The sequence below is a fragment of the Sceloporus undulatus genome, chromosome 6, assembly GCF_019175285.1.
Source record: "Sceloporus undulatus isolate JIND9_A2432 ecotype Alabama chromosome 6, SceUnd_v1.1, whole genome shotgun sequence".
Lineage (NCBI taxonomy): Eukaryota > Metazoa > Chordata > Lepidosauria > Squamata > Phrynosomatidae > Sceloporus > Sceloporus undulatus.
In genome coordinates, this window is record NC_056527.1 from 1,472,697 (window position 1) to 1,488,118 (window position 15,422).

The 15,422-nt window shown below is 47.3% G+C and overlaps 2 protein-coding genes across 2 annotated transcripts in view; both read right to left on the minus strand.

The window, feature by feature from the left end:
• Window positions 1–2,782: 2,782 nt before the first annotated feature.
• The window catches only part of LOC121932833 (cytochrome P450 2C11-like), a 20,594-nt gene continuing 7,954 nt past the window's right edge, over window positions 2,783–15,422 (minus strand). Inside the window, exons 7-8 of the mRNA XM_042471845.1 lie at window positions 3,174–3,246; window positions 2,783–2,909 (exon numbers count right to left, since the gene is read on the minus strand). Of these exons, the coding sequence (XP_042327779.1) occupies window positions 2,783–2,909; window positions 3,174–3,246 (200 nt within the window). The remainder of the gene's footprint in view (window positions 2,910–3,173; window positions 3,247–15,422) is intronic.
• LOC121933159 (cytochrome P450 2C23-like) lies at window positions 9,068–14,685 on the minus strand. Its single transcript, XM_042472509.1, has 2 exons — window positions 14,334–14,685; window positions 9,068–9,198 (listed from the first exon to the last, which is right to left on the minus strand). Exons 1-2 carry the CDS (start codon window positions 14,505–14,507, stop codon window positions 9,142–9,144), a joined length of 231 nt encoding a protein of 76 aa, XP_042328443.1. The 5' UTR covers window positions 14,508–14,685; the 3' UTR covers window positions 9,068–9,141.

Sequence of the window (15,422 nt, forward strand, 5' to 3'; positions counted from 1 at the left end):
GGCATATGGACCCAGACCTCCTCCTCCACCCTCTCTCTCTCCTCTTGTGTGCCTGTTTTTGGAAAACCAATTGGACAAGGCAGGAGAAGCAGGGGTTTAACTGGCAAACTCTCCCCAAAGCCCACGGCGGAAAATTGGATACAGGAAGCGAAGAACCCCCGGCAGGGGTTGCCCCCCCAAGTGGCCCTAAGACTCTAGCACCAAAGCCCAGGGTTGGAAATCGGATCCCAACCCCGAGGCAGAAGGCAGTGGGGATGAAGTGGACTAGAGACTCGCATCCAACACCAGGGTCGAAAATCGATCAAGCGACAGGAGAAGGCAGTGGGTTGAACGTGGCTAGAGACTCTCATCCAAAGCACCAGGGTTGGAAACCAATCGGATCAAGAGGAGAAGGCATGGGTCTGACCAACTGGACTAGACCGACTCTGCATCCAAAGCCCAGGGTTGAAACAAATCGACAAGGAGGAAAAGGCAGTGGGTGCAAGTGAATACACACAACCACATACACACATCCAGGGTTTCCTATTCTCCCCAGATCCATCCGTTGGGAACAAGAGATGGAAAAAGGCTCTATCCCCCCGAGATTGCTGTGCACCCACCCCCCTCCGTACACACATGTGTTCAATGGCTCCCCCACACACGAGGGCGACCGTTGCAATCCCACCGGGACAAGCCTATTAAGAGCCTTTAACAGCATGCAGACACTTGCAGCCCGGGACCCTTCAGCGCTTAAAGTGCTGAAGAGCACCAAAGTGCCTCGTAAAACCATTAAAAAAATATAAAAAAATTACATCATCCTTATCTCTTATGAACAGACTGCCCGGACCAAAGGGATGAGGAACAACAGATGGCGACGGCGACGACGGATGGAGACAGAAAGGCACTCCCCCGAGCCAGCCCACGCGCTCTGCTCCTCCCATCCAGCACACCTGATTCAGAGGCTGCATTGTTCCTAATTAAATACCCGATTCCCCTGTCCCAAATCAAGGAAACATGTAGAGTCGACCCTTCTATTTTTTACCCGGTAATAAGCCCTTAACACGATAAAATAAAAACCCAGGTTCAAATCGGATCTTAGTGGGAAAACGATTGCGGGTTAATCAGAACAACGTCTAAGTTAAAATTCCGGTTCAAATCAGAAACGCATATACCTTGAATCGATTGATAACCCGGAGTTAGCAACCAGTGCGAAATGCCCCCCTATGTTTTTAGCTTTCTTTGGTCATGTCCTAAATATTCCCCAGCAAATGTGCCGCCTTTTGCTGCCTTGCTTCCCTTGTAGGGCATCTGGTCCACAGGGCACCCTCATGCCACCATGAGACTCTCCTTGTAAAAAATGCTTGGTGCGATCTTTTCAACAATGCAAGAAGGGCCACCGCCTGGAAATCCTCCATGTCCCCCATCAGCTAAGCCTTCCCCATTTGCTCTACTGAGCCTTTGAGGTCTCATGTAGTTCATTCAGCCAGGTGTCCCCCATAATCACTATATCTGTGCATTCATTTCTGCCCTAAGTGCAGTACCTACATTTCTCAATGTTAGAAAATCCATTTCTTAGCTTGGCCTATTTTCTAATCTATAAGGTCACATTGAATTCTGACCACGTCCCTGGGCCATTAGCAAATTTTGATAGCAAGCCCTCTATCCCTTTACCAAGTCATTGATACCAATAGATGAATACAATCCTCAGCATTCTCTCCACAGAACCAAATCTACAAATGAGTTACTTCCCTTCTTCCAACTTTCTTCACTATCCTCCTCGCATGCGCACATGGCGATGGGAATACAAATGCCTGGCATGATCCTCACTTTAGTTCTCAGTACCTTCAGATCTCTTTCTGGTTCTTCCAGCTGCCCTCCTACGTTCCCAATCTTCTGGACGCTGTCTCCCATCTATATCAATGTTTGCTCCAAGGTATTACCTATACTTCGCCTAACCTCTATGTTTTCTGATCAACTAAGTCGGCGAACATTAAAGCTCTTTCCTTCTACATAATCTATCTCTCAGCTTTAACTCCCCTTGTGAATGTAAAGGCAACGCAAAAAAAAAAAAAAAAAAAAAAAAAAAACCATAAGAAACTGTCAAAGTTTGCAACCAAAAAACAAACCTGTCTGTTATGTTGAGATCAGTTTCTGTCTCACTGCAAACAAGCTCAATTGGGGCACACTTTTTCTGCTACCTCTGCCAAAGACAGCCCGATTCCACGTAGTTTAGCTCGATATTTTGACATTTCATTTTTGCATCCCACACAAGCGATCTGGTGTTATGGTTGAGCCATTGCCCATGACTCCCCAGACCACGGACAGTGTATCCATGGTCAGCCATGTCGCCATAACCCCCGTACACGCAGCTCCAAAATCCACCAAAACATCGATACCTTTATTGGCTGACCAAAATGCAACATATACATTTAAAACGTTTTGACAGCTCCCACAGGCTTCTTCATCAGCACAAGGGATAAAAAAAAATGAATAGAGCAGAAAAAACACAAACACAAAACCACATTTTGACCAAAGTTTTAACCACGCTACCAAGCCATGAAAACACATGGGTGACCTTGGGCAAGTCACATTCTCCGGTCTCAGAGATTCCAAAGGCACAGCTCCATCTAAGAAACTTCCCAAAATGTCCCATATCAGGTTGCCTTAGGGTCCACCATAGTTGGGAAAACTCTAACAGCAAACAAACACAAGGCTGGGAACTTTAAATTTCCCAACCCAAAAGACCTATCCCAAGTGCTGGACACTAGTTCAGGAATAGGTTCCCACTCATTGGAAGGCTACTTTACGACCTAGAGTGGATTCGCTGAGCCACTGACACAGAGCCACCACCAGCGCCAACTAGCCCTGTCTTGGCTGGCAGAATCCAGGCCTGCGTTTGACCTTCAGCCACAAGGAGAAAGGCACAGTGGCTGTGATCAGAGAGCAAGCAGATGTCCATGTTTCACCTCAAAGGAAGGTGAGACAAGAATTGTAACCATGTTACATCAAAGCTTACAATAAAAGGAAGAAAGGATATACAATAAGGAGAGCACTCCATGAATTTTCTCAGACACAAGAGTGGGCCCTTACGCGGGAGAAGCAGACCCAAGAAAGGGGATTTGGCGTCGGCATGTTTACGAAGCCACTGACGTCCGGTGTGAGGTCAATTTTTGTGACCTCCCGGGGGTACTTACCAGGAAGCTCTGCAGATGTGTGAGTATAGGAAGAGCTCCCATCCGGCCAGTCCTTCCCAAGCAGTTCCTCTTCCTGGAGAGAGAACAAAAGGCTGACTGTAAGATGCATCGTAAGGAAAGGCCATATCTACCCATATCAATAAGGAAAGTACCACTTTGGGTAGCACCTGCACTGCAGGAGTATGCAGATTGACAGTGCTTTAACTCCATGCTCCAGTCACAAATCCTAGGACTTTGTAGTTAGTGAGCACCAGGTACTCCTTTGGCAAGCAAACCCTATCAGACCCTGTAACACCGACACGCTCACGCAATTCCAATAGGATGAGGTGCAGCACTAAAGGGTGTCACACGGCATCTATTCTGTCAGCAAGCCAGAATGCACCTTAAACTACAGCTGACAGAAATCCTCCACTGCGGCCACAAGACGGGGGATTAGGGGAGCTGCAAGTAAAAAAAAACTTTACCTAAGCTCTGTTTATAAATCCACAAGGCCTCCATGCCAAACATCAGTTGATGGCCTTAGATTAGCGGATACTTTGTTCATCACCAGATGTAAAATGCGAAGGGCCCCCTTTACATCCATAGAGCTCAGAAAGAGACAACACAGCCATCCGTCCAACCCATCCAAAATCTGCCCATGCAAGAACTCAACATCAAAAGCACCCTGACAATGGCCATCCAACATATCTTACCAAACCTCCAGAGAAGGAGACTCCATCACTCCAATTGCACGCAGCACCTTACTGTCAGGAAGTTTTTCCTGTGTTGATCATGGAATCATCCTTTTCCTGAGCTTGCATCCATTGTTCGTCCATTCTCTGAGCAACAGAAGACAACATGCTCCATCCTCAATGTACCATCCCTTCACATACTTAAAACAAGGCTCACCATGTCCCTCTTAACCTTCTCTCTCCAGACAAAGATAACCCAGCTCATGTAAAACCTACACATCCCCATAGATCTGTGGTTTCCCAGACATTCACCATATTTGGCCATCTCCTCTGGATGCTACTCCATCTCTCCAATACCCTCTGCTTCCAGGAAGACGCAGTGCCAATTGTAATAACCCAGGCCCTGGTGCCAGTACTCAGAAAATACTTACTTGGGATGCCAAGCGGGTACTCATGTTGCGGCAAGCAGGGAACAAACCACATGTGGCCATGCAAGATATAACTATCAGACCAGAGCCTCCATCACCCCATGGTTGCATAACAATCAGACCACAGGCCACATTTTCCTGTGCAGGAATGCAATTTTCATTTATATCTGGATGGGAAAAATGTCCTCCTCACAGAAAAGTGGCAGTTTCTGCTGCAAAAATCACTGTTTTCAGTTCACACGATCCTATGGGTTCTCTTTCCCCATAGAATAATCCCCAAACTGCAAAGATTCTTGTCATGCGAATGTCTGCAAGAGGGAAACATGCCCTATGAGGAGCTGGGGATGTTTAGCCTGAGAAGAAAAGAGTTAAGAGGTGATGATAGCCCTGTTTAAATATTTGAAGGATGTCATATTGAGGAGGGAGCAGCTTTTTTCTGCTGCTCCAGAGAACAGGACCCGGAACATGGATGCAAGCCAGGAAAAGAGATTCCACCTGAACATTAGGAGGAACTTCCTGACAGTAAGGGCTGTTCGACAGTGGAATGCACACTCCTTCTCGGAGTGATATGAGTCTCCCTCTTGGAGGTCTTTAAACAGAGGCTGGATGGCCATCTGTCAGGGATGCTTGATTGGATTTCCTGCATGGCAAGGGGGTTGGACTGGATGGCCTCCCTGTCTCTTCCAACTCTCGATTCTATGATTCTAGGTCCCAACAGTTTGGTCTGCCTTTCGTCAAATATTTGTGCGTATAGGTATATACTCCCCACTTCCCAAATCCGCCATTCCTTCTTCAGACCTGCGGAGAAAGGCATGGCGGCCTCCGTCTGCTTAAATCTCCCGTTTCAATCCAGGAAATGTTCGGGGTCCAAACGAAGTGGATTTTTAGTGCTTTCCTTCATGCCGGGCAGAGGCAGCATCCACCACAATGGTAGACCCCTGCCAGAGGGAATACAGACACGGCGAGAGTCTCAAAAGTGCTACTAAGGAGAGTTATCCCTGCCTTCTCCAAATTTGAGAAGGCCTCAAAGACTAGTTGCCATCAAATCAAAATATGGGTTCCCTCCAAAGTTATTAGCCAAAGCAGGGCTGAAGCCCGTTGGGTGTCCCAACTATTATAGAAGTACAGTGGTAGCCCCGGGTTCCGAAATTAATCGTTCCGCGGCGCCCTTCGTAACCCGAAATCTTTCGCATCCGAAAAGCCATAGGCGCTAGCGCTGGAATCCGCGATTCGTGCGCAAAAGCGCCGAAAAGCACCCTAAAATTGTTTCGTAAGCTGAAAAAAAAAACGTAACCCGGAACAGTTTTGTTCCTAGGAATGTTTCGTAGCCCGGCAAGTTTCGTAACGCGGTGCTTTCGTATCCCGGGGTACCACTGTACCGAGTCCATTGTGGTGAGCAATACATACCTAAATCCCCATTGCTTCAATGATTCCACTCTAGTTCAGATCCCAGTTTTGTTCCAGTGTGACAGCCATTGTTTTCTCTAAGTAATTTGGAACGCTGCCTCAAACTTTTTTTTCGTTAACCTTAAAATCTTAGTGGTTTGATCACATGAACAAAATATCAGCCTCCACACCTTTTTTGGTTTTGTTTTGCTGATTTGCTTTATTCATGGATTTGCAGTAATATGTCTCTCTCCTGCGAACTCGGGCACCTCTGCAGACTTCTGCTAGAACTTGCCCATAGCGTCAAGAGGGAGGACCAGAGATCTCTAGAGAACAACACTACGCTAGTCATTTGTAGTCCTCCAGTGCAGAGCTTGCCTTAGAGGACCTAGACCAGGGGAGGCAACCTTTTGGAGCCGGGGGCCGGGTTGCTGCTCGCTCAGCACAACGGGGGCCGAAGCCAAAAATAAATAATTAATATTTTTTTTTACAAAAATTAAATATCACTACAACCTCAACCAGCACCAATGTAGTCAACAACTTTCTCAAATCAAAGCACTTTGTTTTTAACAAAATGAGGACACTCGAAAAAATTTGCTGATTTTGTAAACACTGAGTTAATAGAATGCCTGTTTCTGAGGCTTCTATGACAATTGCCCCCCCCCAAAGGCCCCGCGCACTCAGCGCGGACAGGCTGGGGCCCGGTCCCAAGCCTTTGCCGGCCACTCTGGCCCACGGGCCGCAGGTTGCCTACCCCTCGACCTAGACAATGTAGCCTCATGAGGATAACGTGTTGGCGGGTCTGTTGATCATCACAAGGCGTCTCTTGGCCGGTTGTTCCAAAAACCACCACCTGATCCCCCCAAATCCTAGGTACCTTTGCGCTGGAAAGCCTTCCAGTTGCCGTCCCTCTTTGCCATTCGGAAGATCCCCTGGGGACGAATCGAGAAACCTCTGGGCGTCGTGGATGACGGCGTCTGGGTGGGCATCCCAGACGGTCCCTTCATGGCGGGGGGACGTTCCCGCCCGTATCACTCGGTCGATTTCCTCGTGGATCTTTGCGGGAAGGCAGCACGGCAAAAGGCAGTTAAGTGCATCAACAGTGGAGGAAAAAGAAGACCAGTTTTGGCGGTTATTCCCTTCCACATGCCTTCCTTCCTTCCTTCCTTCCTTCCTGAATTCCGTCCCTCCTTCCTCCTTTCTATTTGAACATAATACAGCCACCATTTCTCCAGACTTTAAAAGATGGCCACTTTCTCCTCTCCTTCTCCTCTACTCCCTCTCCTCTCCTCCCACTTTTCCCATTTGTCCCCAGCTTACTTCAGTTGCTGCAACGGATTCCAAAAGTGCAAAAGTACTTTGCATTTAATCCATAGAACCATAGACTCATCGAGCTGGAAGAGGCCACAAGGGCCACCCAGTCCAGCTCCCTGCCATGCAGGAAGACAGTATCGATTAAGGATCCCTGGGTGCATCAGTATGAGGAGCGGAGGGGGAAGGGCTTCCAGTTCGCTCAAGCAAAATCAAATGGCCGCATCCTCTCCTAGTTGTCGCTCGTGTCGCAATGAAAAACACAACCGGCTCAAGGGTGGCAAACCTTCCACGCTGGGTGTTCAACAGAAGCATGCATATGTATCTCAGGGTGGTTACTGGAGGTTTCGTCCAGCAAAGTATAATCCAGGACGGTCATGATCAGATTGTCCTAGTAAATTCGGTCGTGGGGTTGGTCTTCTCTGCAAAGGAGAGAAAGAAGGATGAAAGAGAAGGTACTTTCCCCCCAGGGCAGCCCTTTGGTGGACTGTAGATCATCCTCTGGCAGCCATTTTGAGACCAACAAACCCTATTTGGCAGCATTTTGTGAAACAGCCCATGATATTCTTTTGTTCCAAATCCAGCATGGATCCCAAAAGGTTATTTCTGTGGCCTCTTGCCCCGTCCCACCTGCTCCATTTGAGGAGGAAGCATCTATGAAGTCCCGGGGAGTATTTGAGGGGTCAAAGGTTTTCTCGTGATCTTGATCTGCTGGGCATGAACTCCTTGATGCCAACGTATTCTCGAAAAGCCTTTGGTGAGCGCCAGGCAAATAGTCCATGATCCCTGGGATGATGTTGTAGAGCTGAAGGGGAAAGAGGGAGAGACGAGAGCGAATGAGCCCATCTTTGCACAGGCAGGATGGGAAACTCTTGGAATCCTGAATTCAACCCATGTTGCATAGCCATCTATGGGGATCTTTTCCTTTTTCCTGGGGTCCAGTTGAAAGTCTGATGAATCCTTGTGCCATCCTTACTAGTCTTATACTTTTCTCCATTTGGAATGTTATATAGTTGGATCAAAACTCCAAAGTCCTCTAACCACCCTGGCTTAGCTTGGCTGGGGGATTGTGGATGTTGTTGTCTTATCTAATCTCCAGCCCATTTCTCTCAGTTCACAGCTGTTTTTCCTTCTTTGGTCCTCTCTCTCCCTCTCCTCCTCCTCACCTTCTGGCCATGGGCTCTCCAGTCCGAAGTTATCCATGATGCCTCCTTCTTAGGGTCATCTTTTTCCTCCTCCTCCTTCTTCTTACCTGCCCAGCAATGGAGCTCTCATGTCGGAAGCCATCTCTCAGAGGCGGAGGATGCGGACAAAGTCCTTGCCCTGGTAGTCAAATCCGCTCCAAAGAGGATGTGGCTGATGACGTTCCCCGTAGCGCTGCTGAATGACAAAGGGGTGGCTGGTGTGAAGGGGAGACTGGTAGGGAGGAGAGCAGCATTAGTGGTGGCCATGGGTCAAGCAGCAGTGTCACAAATACAGGGCCAAAAGCCAGGGCCACCCAGGTATTCAGTGGCTGAGGTGGCTTTTTGCCAGGAAAACAGTGGAACCCACTCTGGGTCCATTCCAGACTTGAAAAGAGCCAGCCATGGTTCTGAGGCAACCAGACACCGAGGGGCTGAAAGCCAAGCCAGGTGCAGGAACGGCTCAGAAGCTGTTTTTAATGGTTAGGGCATCTGTTTCCAGAGTGTATAGTTATATCAGTTTCAATGCCCCTTTTAACAGCCCTGCCTCTATCCTATGGAATCCTGGGATTCGTAGTTTGTTGAGGCTTCTCGAATGTGTATGTAGTCCATTCCCTTCAACTACAGCATTGTATTCTCCTGGCAAATATAAGTGCTCTCCATGTACAAACCCAGGATCCCATAAGATGGGAAATGTCCATTAAGGGGTACCAGAGAAGAAGTAGAGGCAAACCCAACACTCAGCCCTTGGAGTTTGTTAGAATAAATATCAAATACTGTTTTCTAGCTATGAAGGAGAGTAAATGCTACTCCTCACAACCTCAGCAAAGGAAAGATATCAGTAAAGCGCACTTTGATCTTTCTACCTCTCAATAAATGCATTTAACAAATCAGGTACCTTTTCTGTCCCTGAGCTCCTTCACCAGGTACTCTGCCTCTTCTTGAATCCGTTCCTAATGCTTTTTCTTTCCCATCCCAAAGTTCCTCATGGTCATGAGGGAGAAGGCCGGATCTGGACCCAGCGCTCGCCGTTTGGACATGATGACACCTACAGATGGCAGCCGAAAGAGGAATGGGAGCTTGGCCATAGTTTTTCGATATGTTAGAACCCCTTTCATTCTATTAGAATTCAATCCAATACACATATTCAGAGAGTTTGGGCTTTTTGCGTTTCCCCTCGCCCCCCCCAAAAAAAAACCCCTCCATAAAAACTGAACTGAAAAAGTATTTGCAGTTTTCCTGGTGCATCTTCAAGGATACGCATTACTGAACATATGGCTTTCCATTCCCTTGCCTGGATTTGCACAGTTGTGCTATTTGGCGAAGGAGGTGAATACATACAAATTTGTTGCTGGAAGCCATAAGTTCAAGGTGGGTGATGGCAACATGGGGCAACCCCCCCCATGGTTTGCACATGCTGCAATTAGCCATTGATACCGATGTGCAAAAATCCGCTTGAAATTCGCACAATACATGTTGTGTCGACTAGCCCCATCTCATGCAGGAGATTTGGATGGGGGACAAAGCAAAACCTGTCCTTATCCCTCCGGGACAGAGATCGCATGAAAGACATTCATACATTTGTCGGCTGATCCTGACATTAAAACTGTCATACGAAGTGGAATTGCATAACACGTTTCTCCGTGAATAAAAATGCAGGGCCAGAATGGGACAATTCCACTTCACTGACAGGACAATGGACCGATCAGCGTGACATTAATCTTGAAAGTCTTTTGCACATTCATGGTCCATGCGCAGTTTAATACTCGGGACTGACAGGAAAGATGGCGTTGTATGAAAAACGTCTTCGTTATCATGCCATAAGATTGGGAAAAGGACTGGGACGTTCTTTCCCACGCCTGATAATCTCCTGAAGCTAGAAGTGAGCCAGATCCACCTGCGCAAGATGAGTTGCCCTGGAGAAGGACAAAGAGCCCTCCTCTCAACCATTCCGAATCTGTGCCATGTTGGTGTGAGAGGAAGCGGGGATTTTGCCTGGAGTTCCTTCTTGGCGCATGAAGCCTAGCCTCAGGAAATGACAGCCTGTTACAGGGAATTGTAGCGGATGGCTCAATGGAGAGCAATGCCTTGCATGAAGAGCTTCCTGCAAGAGATGGATTCCTGCTTGTACCACTTGTGAACTTCAAAGAATTCAGTACAGATTTGAACCCAGAGCCCAAGAGCAGGGGAGGGAACTCTCTGATCCTCCAGATGTTGCTGAACTGCAACTCTCATGATCCTGGACCATTGGCCTTGTTGGCTGGGGCTGAAAGGGGCTGGAGGTCTACAGTGTCTTGGGAGCTATTAGATTGCTCACACATGCTCAACTCAATGGGCGCCAAGGCCTATTTCCTCCCCACAGACCCCACAAAGGCCATGTTACCCCACAGCAAGCCACGTTGCCCCTCTATCCTGCTGCCCCTCAAAATGGTATCAGGAGTGACGTCATATTTGGGATGCATGGGTTCTGGAGAACCAGTGTGGTGTAGTGGTTTGAGCCCTGAGTAAGACTCTGGAGACCTGCTCAGCCATGAAACCCACTTGGTCAAAGTCCCACTTCTCAGCCCAAGAGGAAGGCAGTGACCAACCTCTGAACAAATCTTGTTAAGAAAATCCCCTAAGTAGCTTCTTATTAGGACCAACCTAAGTCAGAAACTACTTCAGGGCAACACACAACCAACACAACAGCAACCAGCCACAAACAAAAAACAATGGGTTCTGTGTGCTTGCGGAGGAAGGAGAGTAATTTCTGCATTTTTTCACATGACTTTCTGTGTGGTTTCTGGGGTGAACATTGGCTAATAGTTGCTCCGAAATGGTCAAATTTGGAGCAGTAGGGTTTTAGGGGAAGGGCCAGAAAAGTGGCCCACAGGCTGCTCATTGTCTCCCTGCTCTTGGCCTCCCCTTGTCGATCCTTACTGCCTTCGTTCCCAGTGATACGCAGATGCAAAAATGGCAGCATAAACTGCTGGTGGTTCATTCTGAAATAATCTGAGGGTCCCCCAGACACTTTGTTTGAAATATGCCACCATATTTCATCCCTATGTTCCAAAGTGGTGATGCAACATGCACAACCACCCCCATGTATCCCCAGACCCCATTGGCTGCATTGGGTTGGCCCAGGAGACCAGACATCATAACTGCAAGGAGAACACTTCCCAAATGAAAGCTAAAAAGACTCATATAAATATAAGTGCATGCCTTCTTAGTCAGCTCAAATGGGAGGGCATTTGAAACTCCTCCGGACAAAAAGTTGAAATGTAAAGGCATGTCCGGAAAAGAAGACATTTGGTCACTCTGGACTGGCCCTTCTGCCAGTTAATGGCCTCTTCCTTTTTAAAAGGAGAATCCAAGTCCTTTGTGTCTTCTCTGCTGATGGAAAGCTGCCTCGGTTGAGGAAATCATCTCCGTTGTCCACAAGGACCTTCTTGACCACATCATAGCCATAGATGACCACTGCCCGCTCGGAGCCGAAATACACGGTGAAGACCGGCCCGTATTTTTCGCTCAGCTTGGAAAGTAGAAGAGAGAGGAGAGAGTGAGGAGAAGGTGGAGGACTCTTCGAACGGGGTCTTTTGGAAGAGGAGGAGAAGGAAACAAAATGGTGACCAATTATGTGTGATAATCATTTGCGCAATTACTCACCATTTTTGCTTTGTTTGTGGGATGCTTTAAATGTGCTTTAATTGCTCTTTAATGCCGAAATTAGCCCCAGTGTGATAAACTCCTTAGTCCCCTGCATGGCCGAAGAAGAGGAATAGCCTCTGGCTACTTGGATAACCCTCTGTACCCAGCATAGCTGAGAACAACTACAACAACATCTTGACAAAATGTCAGCCTGTGACTCCAAGAGTGTCATTTCCCCCCTCTTTCTCCAGTATCCTTTTTAACATCGTTGCCTGATGAAGAAGCCAGCGGAGCTTTGAAACCTTGCATTGTGTAATTTGCTCATTTTGGTTAGCCCAATAAAGGTGTCACTGTTTTGTGTATGGCCAACACGGCTACACCTGGATATGTTTTCTGGAATGAAATATGTGGATGGACAAGAGACAAGCAGCTTGAGTATGATTTTAACCCCTTTGCCTGATGAAGAAGCCAGCGGAACTTGCAGATGTTGCATCACACAGTTTGTGCATTTTGGTTGGTCCAGTAAAGGTATTGCTGTTTTGCGGATGTGGGGGGTTATTGTACTTTGCTGTACGGCCAAAACAACTACCTCTGGATATGTTTTCTCTTATTCTCAATGTCTCTCCCCTCCCCGGGTTGAGTCCATTCCTGTTTCTCCCCTTTGAGCTTTGCCCCTGGATTTATTTATTTATTTATACCCCGCTCTTCAGCCCAAAGGCTATCAGAGCAGTGTACAAATTGTTAATTAGACATTTCCCTGCCCTCAGGCTTACAATCTAAAGAGACAAAACACAAAAGGAGAAGGGAATGGCAATTCCCTCCTGAGCTGGCTCAGCTCCAGTCCTTCAAGTCATCTATTTGGCATTTCCACGGGGGAAAGTATTCCTCTATTTCCCCCCCCCCCATTCTCCTGAAGAAGCCTCTGGCCCAGTGGTTCTCAACCTGTGGGTCATGACCCCTTTGGGGGTCAAATGGCCCTTTTATAGGGGTCGCCTATTTATTTATGAAGTAGCAACGAAAATAATTTTATGGTTGGGGGTCACCACAACATGAGGAACTGTATTAAAAGGCTGCGGCATTGGGAAAGTTCTAGCTCCTGTTTATGGCCCTCTTCTGTTCTTTCCTTCAGAAGAAAATGACTGCTTTGGACTACATTTCCCAGAATCCCCTGTTCCAGGGACCATGGTGGCTTGCAATTGTTGTCTCTTTAGCTTGCCGTCCCCTCTTTCTGACTCATCCATTCATTATGGAACAAAGTAATTTTGAAATTCCATCTGACATCAATTGGTTAATTAAAAAGAACAACGAAGTGAAGCTGCCCCTTTTGAACAGAAGAATCTCCGCCTTTTGGGACAATTTGACAGGTGTCAACTGCATATGTCTACATTTTGCAAGCTCTGATGGTGAGGCTGAGAAACCGCTTGCTGAAATCTCCTTTGGACTACATCTCCCAGAATCCCCTGGCGGGACCATGGCGACTTGCACTTCTTGTCTCTCTAGCATCTCTTCCCCTTTTGCTTACTTGTTCACTTATTATGGAACAAAGTTAGTTTTGGAATTCCAACTGAAGTCAATTGGTTAATTTTCAAAGATAAATTAAATGAAGCTGCCTCTTTGGAACAGAAAAATCTTTAATGTTTGAAACAATTTCAAGCATTTCAACTAGTGAGTTCATAGAAGTAGAGAATCGAATCTTAGTGTTGGAAGAGACTCCCAAGAGCTAGTTCAAGCCCAATTCTGCCACGGAGAAAGACAACCTTCTAAGCCCTCCCTGCAACAGATGGCCATCCAGCCCCTGTTTAAAAACCTCCAGGGAAGGAGACTCTTCACAGAATCCTACAATTGGAAGAAACGCCAAGCGTCATCCAGCCCAACCCTGTTCTGCCATTCAGGAAGACACAAAGCACCCCTGAAGATGGCCATCCAGCCTCTGCTTAAAAACAGCCTTTCCGCTCTCCAAAGGAGCATCTTCCACTATTAAACAGCTCTTACCATCAAGAAGTTCCTCCTAATGTTTAGGTGGAATCTCTTTTCCTGTAGCTTGGATTCATTGCTCCATTCTGTCCTATTCTCTGGAGCAGCAGAAAACAAGCTTGATCCCTCCTCAATGCGACTCCCCTTCAAATACTCAAACAGGGCTATCATATAACCGTCTCTTCTCCATGCTAAACATATCCAGCTCCCTATGTTGCTTCTCATAGGGTTTGGTTTCCAGATCTAGAAGTTCTTCCTAATGCTGAGGTGGAATCTCTTTTCCTGGAGCTTGCACCCATTGCTCCATTGGGTCCTATTCTCTGGAGCAGCAGAAAAGAAGCTTGCTCCCTCCTCATCATGACCTCCCTTCTAACATTTAAACATGGCTCTCATGTCACTCTTTAACCTTCTCTTCTACAGGCTAAACCTACCCAGCTCCCTAAGTCTTTCCTCATAGGGTTTGGTGGTGGTTTCCAGACCTTTCCCCAGTTCCTCTTCCTGACATTCCCAACTACATAAGACTGTGTTTTTCAACTTGAGATGGTAAGGCTGAGAAGCCTCTTGCTGAAACCTCCTCCTTACCTTCTTCATCTGTTCTGCTATGTTTTTGGTCTTCAGCTGCAGGAGGTTCCCAATGAACGGAAGAGGCATTGGACCCGGGGGCAGGTTTTTCCTCTTGCCCTCCACTTTCCTCCAGGCCAAAAGGAGGACCAGGGAGACCACCAAGAAGATAGTGGTGGTCCCCAGGAGATCCATTGCAGCCCAGCCTTTCCCTTTCCTCGGCAGAGGAAGGGCTGCCTTGTGCAGAGTGTCTCTCGACAGTCAAGTCAAGAGTGAGCAGCAAGATCAGAACAGTTTGTCCTAGTTCCCTAATCAACCCCACAATGGCTTGAGATTAGTTCAGCCATCAGCATGCAATGACCGTTCTCTCACCTTGGAGCTGAGCCCAGGTTGTGTTTTGTACAACCTCTGCCCTGGATTCCTGCCCACCCTTGTTTGTTTACTCAGGAAGGGAGTTTTCTCTTCCCACAGAACAGTTCTGTCTTGCTCAGACAGGAGCAAAATTGCACAATCGGCCTCACTGCAGAAACCAGGGAGTGTTTCCACCCTGTTCCCTCTTTTTCTTTGTGGGGGATTTGCAGGGCTGTTGGTGTTTGCCGATGAGCTTGCGTCTGTTAGCCATTGCCTAGAGTCCTTACCATCTTGGCCACCTGGGCTCCCAAATCTGTGGATGGTGGCACTGTCCCGGCTGGCGGGTGCAAAACCAACATTCCCCTTAAGTTCAAACATTTGCATTTCAGAATGTTTGTCCTAACAAGCATGTGACTCCATAAAATGAATATATTTGTGTTTATTGTGTAATTAAACCCCTCTTCCTTGGGAGGAACATAGACCTCTCAGTCTAGGTGCCTTCTTATCCTAAAACCTTCATTACATGTAAGCAACCAAATATCTTATATCCTATAAGGTTCCATGAGGAGGGACTTCTTGCAACAGACGGGTTGCATCTCACGCCAGTTGGAAGAAATGTTTTTGCCAACAGTCTCAAGAACTTGATCAGGAGGGCTTTAAACTGAGTTCCGAGGGGAAGGGAGACAATATTAAGGAAGGCGAAAGGGATGGAGAAAATAGTCAAACTGACACAGAGGAGACAAGGCAAACAGTGCAAGG

What these genes read in the sequence shown, in the direction of transcription:
- LOC121933159 (XM_042472509.1), bottom strand. Translation starts at nt 14,507, where the DNA reads ATGGATCTCCTGGGGACCACCACTATCTTCTTGGTGGTCTCCCTGGTC. An exon ending in TAGCAGAACAGATGAAGAAG is followed by an intron (nt 9,199 to 14,333) that starts GTAAGGAGGAGG and finishes TGCCATCTGTAG; the next exon opens with GTGTCATCATGTCCAAACGG.